Source organism: Meles meles, chromosome 20 (genome assembly GCF_922984935.1).
Source record: "Meles meles chromosome 20, mMelMel3.1 paternal haplotype, whole genome shotgun sequence".
NCBI lineage: Eukaryota > Metazoa > Chordata > Mammalia > Carnivora > Mustelidae > Meles > Meles meles.
Window position 1 is genome coordinate 14642200 of NC_060085.1, and position 10151 is coordinate 14652350.

At 57.2% G+C, this 10151-nt stretch overlaps 1 protein-coding gene across 1 annotated transcript in view; it reads left to right on the forward strand.

The window, feature by feature from the left end:
* Positions 1–6773, forward strand: part of KLHL26 (kelch like family member 26) — a 28838-nt gene extending 22065 nt beyond the window's left edge. The window contains exons 2-3 of the mRNA XM_045992320.1: positions 408–590; positions 2789–6773. Coding sequence (XP_045848276.1) covers positions 408–590; positions 2789–4370 — 1765 coding nt within the window. The 3' untranslated portion in view covers positions 4371–6773. The remainder of the gene's footprint in view (positions 1–407; positions 591–2788) is intronic.
* The last annotated feature ends 3378 nt before the right edge of the window (positions 6774–10151 follow it).

Below are 10151 nucleotides of genomic sequence, written 5' to 3' on the forward strand. Positions count from 1 at the left end.
TTTTCTGGAACTAGCTAGAGGTGGTGGTTGTGCAATGTTATGTATGAACTAAATGTCGCTGAATCGTTCACTTTAAAACGATGAACTCAATGTGACGTGAATCCTAGCTCAATTAAAAACCAAAATGGGCATTAGAGCCTCCTCAGATCCTAGGAGAAACCCTGCCCCTTTCACAGGTGGCAAATGGAAGCCGGAGAGGTGATGTCCCTTGCCAAGGCCAGTTGCCAGGCAGGTGGCTAATGAGATAGGGCCCCTGGTTTTGTGTCTGCTTCTCCAGGGCCGGTTCTGGTGATTTGCCTGTGCCTGGGGCAGCTTCAGAGCCCAGGTGGGCCAGCCCAATGTCACTGGGCAGAGATTAGACAGACCTCAGGCCTCTGAGCTCAGCCCCCACCTCTGCTCTCCTGCAGCATGGCTGACAAAAATGGAGCGCTCAAGTGCACCTTCTCAGCGCCCGGCCATAGCACCAGCCTCCTGCAGGGCCTTGCTGCCCTCCGTGCCCAGGGCCAGCTGCTGGACGTTGTACTCACCATCAACAGAGAGACCTTCCACGCACACAAGGTGGTCCTGGCCGCCTGCAGCGACTACTTCAGGTGAGCCCAGGTCTCGGGGGACAGGTTGGAGAGTGCCCCAACCTAAGAGGGAGTGACCTCAGCACCAGCCAGCCAGCCAGCCAGGATGGCTGTGAGGGAATGTGGCTGGTGTTGGCCACACATTCAGTAAATCTGAAGCTTTTTCTAGGTTTGTAACTTTCTCAGACTTTTGGGGGACATGGTGTAGGCAAGCAGAACATGCCTGGGGGCTAGAGGTGGCCCCTGGCACCCAATCAGCTGCTTCTGCCCTGGGGGAGTAGCAGGGCTTGGCCTTGTTTTCATTCTGTCTTTACTTGACACCTGTGTGTACCAGGCCCTGTGCTTGGCTGTGGGGATCCAACAGAGGTAAGACACACACAAGTCTCTGTCCCCATAGGTTCCTGTACTCAGGCTAAGGAATAGGAGGGATGCCCAGATGGGGGTCCCCATGCGTGCTAGGCTGTGTCGTAGTCCCTTCACAAAAGGTGAGGCCTTCCTGGGTGTACTGGTCAGTCTGCTGCGAGAGCCCTTTCCTAAAATCCCCTTCCCTGTGCTGGGCTGTGTGGGGGAGTGAGGGCCCCTTAGAGCAGGACTAGGGACTAGCCGTTCTCACCAGCTGGGGGCTGTCATGGGCTGAGGACAGTCTCCCTCATTTCCTCAGTGACCAGCTGGCCAGTTCCTCCTGCCAGGCTGTGACCCTGCCAGAGAGAGCTGGGGTGCTGTCCTGGGGTGGCTTTCTGACCCTGCTTTGCCAGTGGTGGCTGGGGTGCCCCTTCAGACTGTCTCGCAGAGCCCCAGCTTAGGTGCGTTCCAAGGGCTGCATGGCCCTCGAGGCTAGGGTGGCAAGGCTGGGACGGCTTGCCTGGTGCGCCCCCCCAGCTGCCCGCCCCCCAGGCTCAACAAGGCTGTTCTGGGGAGCCAGAGCAGCCAAGCCATCTGGGGCGCCGTGTCTATTTTTATTCTGGATTTGGGGACGGGTGGGCCGGCCCAGCCAGAAATGCCCTTTAAAGGCTCCTCTGCGCTGGCACTGCAGCCGGCGAGGCCTTAAAAGGCAAAGCTCCCTCCCGTCGCTGTGGCTGCCTCTGCCTTCGATGGGCTGATGGGACTCATGGGGACAAGAAGGGGCAGGGTCCGAGGGGCTGCCCAAGCGCTGCTCCTAGAAGGCTCCATGGTGCCGTTGCTCAGTGTTGGGCACTTGTTAGTTGGCAGCCCCACAGCAGCATCCAGCTCAGCTGTCCCTACTCTGGGACCTGAGCCTAGGCCGCACTGGGTGTGTGACTGGGGGACAGGCATCTGTTGGATGAATGGATGAGGGAAGTTCCTTCTCCAGGGTCAGCCATCACAATGTGTGCTTGCCCCATGAGAGGAACCTCTTATGAACTCCCAGAGGGTGTTGGGGTTCTTCCCCCTCTTCCTGATGGGGGCTCCCCCAAAGGCCAGGGGGTGCTGTGACCCAGGTCCTGTGCTCACGTTAACACCACTTGCCAGAGCAGGACAGAAAGGCTGACAGCAAGTGTCACTCACTCACTGGGGGTGGGGGATATCTCACAGTGAACTAGGGCTCCTGTAGGCCATTCTCGGAGGGCTTTCCTGTCTGGGCCTCTCTCTAGAGATGACAGTGACCTTGGTGGGGCCTCCTAGTGGGTGCTCTGACCTGGAGACCCTCACCCCTTCCCCATCTGTGGGTGATGGGAATGAGACTTGGGCTCGGGGTGGTGGAGCCACATGCCCACATGTGTCTGCTGGTGCTGGTGAGGGGCTGGGCTCTGAGAACTGTGGTGCACATTGTTCTTGGGGTCCCCACCCTCTCCTGAGCCTGCTGTGTATGTGGTCTTAACAGGGCTGGGTGCCAAGGTGGGGCTGGCACTTGCTTCATGGTCAAAATCAACATTTGGCCTTTTCCTGCCCTCCTATACCTGCCCTGCCATGAGTGGCCCCCCAGCCCCCTCCCTCTGAGCCAGTGCTCCACACCTCTGGGTAAGCTGGACGTACCCCCACACAGAGGGACTGAGGCGGGAGCTGCTGTTTGTAGGAAGACACATGGCTTGGGTGGATTAAAAATCCTTCTTTTCTTTTTTATGTGTCTTTAATGAGCATCTGGCCTCTTTCCCCTGGTTGGCTGTGCCCTGCTTGTGGTGTCCAGGGGCCAGTCTATTCCTGGGTGGCCATGAGGCCCCCTTGGCAATCCCGAGCCCACGTGCTGTGTTTCTGAACTTCAGGGCCATGTTCACGGGTGGCATGAGGGAGGCGAGCCAGGACGTCATCGAGCTGAAGGGCGTGTCCGCCCGTGGCCTACGGCACATCATCGACTTTGCCTATAGTGCCGAGGTGACGCTGGACCTGGACTGCGTGCAGGACGTGCTGGGCGCGGCTGTGTTCCTGCAGATGCTGCCCGTGGTGGAGCTGTGCGAGGAGTTCCTTAAGGCCGCCATGAGTGTAGAGACCTGCTTGAACATAGGCCACATGGCCACCACCTTCAGCCTGGCCTCGCTCAAGGAGTCCGTGGATGCCTTCACCTTCCAGCACTTCCTGCAGATCGCGGAGGAGGAGGACTTCCTGCACCTCCCGCTGGAGCGCCTCGTCTTCTTTTTGCAGAGCAATCGGCTGCAGAGCTGTGCGGAGATCGACCTGTTCCGTGCGGCCGTCCGCTGGCTGCAACATGACCCGGCCCGGCGGCCGCGCGCCAGCCACGTGCTCTGCCACATCCGCTTCCCGCTCATGCGCTCGTCGGACCTGGTGGACAGCGTGCAGACGCTGGACATCATGGTGGAGGACGTGCTGTGCCGGCAGTACCTGCTGGAGGCCTTCAACTACCAGGTGCTACCCTTCCGGCAGCACGAGATGCAGTCCCCGCGCACGGTTGTGCGCTCTGACGTGCCCTCCCTGGTGGCCTTTGGGGGCACGCCCTACACCGACAGCGACCGCTCTGTGAGCAGCAAGGTGTACCAGCTGCCTGAGCCGGGTGCCCGCCACTTCCGGGAACTCACCGAGATGGAGGTGGGCTGCAGCCACACTTGCGTGGCCGTCCTCGACAACTTTGTGTACGTGGCCGGGGGCCAGCACCTGCAGTACCGCAGCGGCGAGGGCGCGGTGGACGCCTGCTACCGCTACGACCCGCACCGGAACCGCTGGCTGCGCCTTCAGGCCATGCAGGAGAGCCGCATCCAGTTCCAGCTGAACGTGCTGTGCGGCATGGTGTACGCCACCGGTGGCCGCAACCGGGCGGGCAGCCTGGCCTCGGTCGAGCGGTACTGCCCGCGGCGCAATGAGTGGGGCTACGCCTGCTCTCTGAAGCGCCGCACTTGGGGCCATGCGGGTGCCTCGGCTGGGGGCCGCCTCTACATCTCTGGTGGCTACGGCATCTCCGTGGAGGACAAGAAGGCTCTGCACTGCTACGACCCTGCCACTGACCAGTGGGAGTTCAAGGCACCCATGAGTGAGCCCCGTGTGCTCCATGCCATGGTGGGGGCCGGTGGCCGTATCTATGCCCTTGGGGGCCGCATGGACCACGTTGACCGCTGCTTTGACGTGCTGGCGGTGGAGTACTACGTGCCTGAGACAGACCAGTGGACCAGTGTGAGCCCCATGCGGGCCGGCCAGTCGGAGGCTGGCTGCTGCCTGCTGGATAGGAAGATCTATATCGTCGGGGGCTACAACTGGCGCCTCAATAACGTCACGGGCATCGTGCAGGTGTACAACACAGAGACGGATGAGTGGGAGCGCGACCTGCACTTCCCAGAGTCCTTCGCGGGCATCGCTTGTGCCCCTGTCCTGCTGCCCCGGTCAGGGACCAGGAGGTAGCTCCTGGCACCCCTGGGAGCCAGGCCAGCCTCAGGCTGTCTCTGTAAGGGGTGTGCTGAGCGCACACTGGGGCTGAGAGCCACAGAACCACCCCTGGCCCGTGGGCTGACGGGGTGGGGCCTGACGCCTTGGGGCCTGCTGCATTGATAAGGCCCCCTCCTGGGGTCCCTCCTTCCTTCCCGGAACAGATCCTGAAGGGAGGCTACCCTTCTGAGGGAGGCTACCAGCGATGAGGCTGACGTGTGGTGGCAGCAGAGTCACACCTGAGGTTTCTTTACCTGCCCCATGTCCCCGCTCATGGAGGGAATCGGGGTCTCCTTTGAGATGTGGTTGTGTGGCTTTGCCCCACTTCTCTCCTCTCCTAGCTTGGGGGCCTCAGACATTTGGATACGAGCTCCTTGATGTCGATCCCCAAATCCCTGGTTTGTGCCCTGCCCCCTCCCAAGTTTCTTGCACCATCTATTTTTTAAAATAAACACCACCCCCAATCTCTAACACATGGACCTCCAGGAGCTGGTGAGTTGGCAGGGAAGCACCCAGCTCAGGGTTGACCTCAAGGGTGGACATGTTTCTGCCTCCAACAAGCCCAGGCTGCTGGGGTGGTGGGAGGGTGGCCTTGGAGGAGAGTTTCACACTTGTTTCCATGCCTGTCCTCAGTCCCAATACCTTCGGTGTGTGCGGTTGTCCACTTTCAGAAGGAAAAAACATACCCAGCTCTCAGAGACGGTCGTCACAATTGACCAGCCTTCCATTTGGCACTGGGCATCTCGTGGGGCCTTGAGGAGGAGCAGGCCGAGATGCCCCCATTCCTGTCCTCACCCCCTGGTTCAAGGGGGACACCTGCTTTAGAACTCACAGTGCGTCTGCATTCTCATACTTTTTATTTCCCTCCCATTCTCCAGCCCTCCGCTCCTGCCTTGTCCCGTGTGCTCATTGTCGTGCCTCTAGGCCTGCCTGGGCCCCCTCAACAAGGGAAGTCAGGCGGGTGGTGTGGCCTGTTCTTTTAAGGGCTTCGCGGCATCTCTGGCCACATTTGTTTCAGTGTCAAACCTCTAAAGCTGTTCATTTTTATTACTTTTTGGGGGGGGGTTCTGTTTTGCTTTTTTTAAGACACCGGCATTACTGTCTTATAAATGGGATTTGTACCCTCGGGGCAACTTAAAGTGTCTCTTGCTGCTAATGCACGATTGATGTCGAGTCTCTGTGACCCACTCACCGTGTAAAGAATTGACCTCCTATCTTAGCAGATGTCGTCTCCTAGTATTTTCCTTCATTTAATAAAAATGTTTTGGTGAAAAGATGGAGCAGGCCCAGCACTAAGCTTGTGGGGCCTGATGGGTCACAGATTCCTCATGTCCTCTATGTGGTTAGGGGCTCCCCTCCCCTCTTTGCCTTTTTCTAGCATTGCAGGGGAGCTGGAAGGGAGGCTGGCCTTCGGCTCAGGGTTGTGGGGCAGTGAGGGGTGTGGCCAGAACTCCTACTGGGTGCCTGGAAGATAGAGGGCAAATCTGCCGTGGGCTGGATGGCCTTTGGAGAGACTCTCTCCAGGTTGTTCCATGGGCCTGGTGGCTAGGCCCCTTGCCACCACACAGCCCCCAGCTCCTGGCAGGTTGTCTCCATCTACTCAGTCCTGGGGTGTGAGATGGGGGAGCTGGGGAGCCCCTCTCCCTGGAGGCCATGGTTGGGGAGACGCAGGGCAGGTCCTAAAAGAAACACGACATCATCACTGTTCCATATGGGCATAAGAGCTCTGTGAATTGCCCACAACCCCTGCTCCCGTGGCTGGCCTCGCCGCAAACTGGGCTGTATGTTGGTGGAGAAAGCCTGCTGTTCACGGACAGTTTTCTGAGAGGGGAGGTGTCCAGGATCACCCTCAAAATGCACCCTCAGGCCTGGTGCTCCTGTGCAGCGGCCATCGGGGCCCCAGAGGAAGGCTGGATGTGTGGGTGGGGGGCGGCGTTGAAATAAAAACTTGGTTGGGAACCAGGAAGGAGCCCATGCTGCCAGGGGCATTGAAATGAAAGCAGCAGCCCTTGGGGACTTACCAGAACATTCCAGTCCCTTTTCATCCCCCCCCCACAACCTGAGCTCCCCCGAGGAGAACCCTTCCCTGCTAGAGGCATGGCCCCTTCAGGGGGGCAGTGAGAATCCTTTGCCAGCTGCAAGTCCCCCCAGATCAGCTCACACCTCAGAACATCTTGTCCCCAATGAGCTGGCAGGGGTGCCGGCGCGGGGGGTGGGGTTTGGGGGGGTGCTGCCGTATCTAACCGGGTCGATTGTGCATAACCGTCTGGGCTGGTTCATGGAATGTTCTCAGGGGCCCCCTGCCCCTCCCTCTTCGCCCCCCCCCCCCGCCGGAAGAAAGGAAAATTATTTTTCGTATTGTAAACTTTAAACACGAAAAAGCTGTTTTTAATTTAGCAGAAACTGGCTTGAATCTTCACTTTGTGAACGTTTGTGTCCTTCAGAGAAAGGCGGAACATGCCTTTGCACACACACGCTTACACAAATGCACGCACAGGCGTAAGCTCACATGCACACCTGCACTCACGCACTGTGACATGCACACTCACATGGCCACACTGGTGCTTGCACGGAGCCTTGCTTATATGCCCAACGACATGCTCGCGTGCTTGCTCACACAAACACACTCACACTCACCCTTGGACCAGCCTGGGCCTCTCTGCAGAGCACCCTGAAGGGGTCTAGAGCCTGTCACCTCATCTCCTCCCTTTACCTTTCATCCTGGGCGCTGGGGCCATGAATGGCCAGCCACTGCATGTAGCGACTGAGCTTGGGGAAAGCCCGTCTGCTTCCAGATGGCCTGCTTCCCCACCAAAGCCCTGGATGCAGCCGGCAGGAGCCTCCTTCCACACCTGGGCCCGGGCTGTGGGAAAACACTGTCTCCGGGGACGGTGGGATTCAGGCCCGCTAGAGGCAGGCCAAATGTGACTTCTGGGGCCTCGCAGCAAGAGAGGCCAAGGGGGCCTCCGGGGAGCTGTGTGAGGTGGGAATCTGCCCCGGACCTGGCCAGCTTGGAAACCTGCCCCTGGCTTTGTCTCTGAGAACGTAGCTCCTTCTCCTGTGTTCTCACAGGCCCTAGAGATTTCACTTCTCATGGTGGAGACTCGGTGCACGGGTTTTATTAGGGGCACCTGGCCTTGGAGGCACGGTCCGAATGTTTACCACACAAGCAGGAGCAGAGCTTCATCCACTCCATGGTCTGTGGGTACCATCTAACTGTGGACCCCACGAGCAAAAGGGCCATGAAGCCGCACTCCTGCCTACAGCAAGGCTCCAGCTTACATCTTGTGGCTGACCCTGGTTATTGCCATCCCGGCAGCCATTTCTCCTTCCTTGCCAGCAGAGCCCTGATTTGGTGCCAGCAGCAGCGTGCCCAGCCTTGGGGGTTAATTTAGGATTTGGCTGAGCCATTCTTGGCAACGCCTTTTGCCGGGGTTGTTTTTGATTTGGGCGTGTTTCCCAGATCTGGCCAGCAAGCTTTAAGGGGAGGTCTGGGGTGGGGGTTTCTGGACAAGAGAGAGGCCTCTTTGCCCCCTTCTCTCCCTTACTGCTTCCTGTGAGGACACGATGCCAGGAGCTTCTGCAGCCATCTTGTGGCCATGAGGAGCAAGTTGAGTGAGGTGTAGAGATGCTGCCTCCCAAAGCCCCCAAATCACAGGGCCACCTGTCCCACCCTGGAAACTGACTGCCAGACTCCTTTTTATGAGAAATCACAATGCCTGTGTTGCTGAAGATACTAGTGGTCAGATATTCTGATACTTGTAACTCAAACAGTTTCAAAATTATAAATGTAATATGCCGGGGATTGCCCATCTTATATAAATCAGGGTTTTTATTGCAAGCAACAGAAACTGCCTCGGGCTGATTTAAATGGCAAAAATGTGCATTGGAAGGCTGTTCATTTCCTCACAAAAGAGGCAGGAAGGCTGGAAAACGAGGCTCAGAAAACAGTAGAAACCTAGGGGCGAGGCAGCCAGGGCGATCAGCTGAAACCATGCTGGGGAACTGGTTGGCCGGGACACTTTTGCCATCACCATGGACTCCAGGTGCCTCAATTGGCACTGCCACCTGCCCTTGGCACTCAGCCACAGCTGCCCCTAAAAACCAGATGCCCGTCTGGTTGCTACTTCTTTGCACCACTTGCTCTGAGCGCAAACATCCTGTTGGCCTAGCCCACATCCTGTGTCAATGCTGTAGCTGCCCAGAGAGTGGGGAAAAGGACAACCTCAGTGTGTTAGCTGCCACTGCTGGGTAACAAACAGCCCCAAGTCTCAATGGCATGCAAAAACGGATGTTCATTTCTCGTGTCTGTGACTAGGCTGGAGGGGGCTTGTTCTGGGCTGCCCTCAGCTGGGCGTGCTCTCTACTCCGGGTGGAGTAGCCAGGAGTCTCAGACCCACCTGTCCCACAGCCTCGGACTAGCAGCTGGCCAGCATGCTCTACAGTGCTACCAGAGGACAAGTGGAATCACGTGAGTCTTCCAAGGTCTCGATTGGGAAACCATGTGCTGTCTCTTCTGCCTGTATGCCTTTGGCCGAAGCAGATGACAGGGTCAAGTCCAGAATCAGGGCTGGGGACGTATCTTCAAACTTAAGAAGGTAGACCTACATAGGAGTGTTGCAAAGGCCGGGACACAGGAACAAAGGGGGACAGAGGACCATCATTTGATCAGTCATAACAGGCTTCTGTTGTTAGTGGGGCCTACTCAACACTGTGGGGACTCCCCAGACTTGGAAGGGGACTCAGATACTGGGCCACCAAAGAGAAAAGCCGGCTCCACGACTCCTGCAACCAATCTACCCCCTGGTGGCCGACCCCTTTTCTGTAATGTAGGTTGGGGCTATAAGTGTCCTGGGCTTTTGGGCTGCAGGGAAGGGGTCTGTGTGGGGAGTTCAGTTGGAGCATGTCCAAGTCTCAGGGTAACATGGTGTCATTGGAAGGCCTACCCCAGACATGCCCTCAGCGTAGGTGGTTTCCAGGGAGCCACTGGACTGTTGGCGCTGCCCCTGTCCTGCCATCCCATAAAGCTGTTCCCTGGTTCCCTGTCCCCTAGTTCCAGGTTCTTGTTACCCTCTTTGGCAGCCCCACCCTGTTCCCCCTTTAACCTACAATCAGCCTGGGATGGGGGGACAAGGGGCCTAGGTCCTCAGCAACCCCTTTCCTATTCTATGGTAAAGGGTGCGTTCCATGCCTGGTCATTTCTGACTTCCTTCAGGTTCTCCCCTTTTGCTTCATAATCAAACCTGGTTCTTGCTTCGCCTTTTCAAAACTTTGATGAGGGCCTGGTTTGGAAGTCAAGGACGGGCCCTGGATGGTTTTCCCCTTTGCCTTCCCGCTCCAATGGCCCGAATTCACCTCTATGCAATGTGGGTACCCCGGATTGACTAAGATTCCATATAAGGCAGTGCAGAAAAGCAAGGCACGAAAACTAACATCTCGAGGTAGGGTTTTCTTCCCTAACAGTTATTGAATGCTTGCAAGGAAGCAGGCGCTGAGCTAAGTGCTTTACATGCGTTATCTATTTAATCTTCCCAAGAGCCTGCAAGAAGGAGTACCACTGTTCTCATTTAATACCAGACAGCCTGGCTCAGAGAGGTGAAGTCACTTTTCTGTTGTCACACAGGTGGAGAATTGGTAAGGACTGAACCACAAAGGAATGCTCAGGAGTTTAGGTTTATTTTATTTTATTTTTTAAAAGATTTTATTTATTTTAAAGATTTACTTGTCAGAGAGAGAGAGAGCATGTGCACAAGCAGG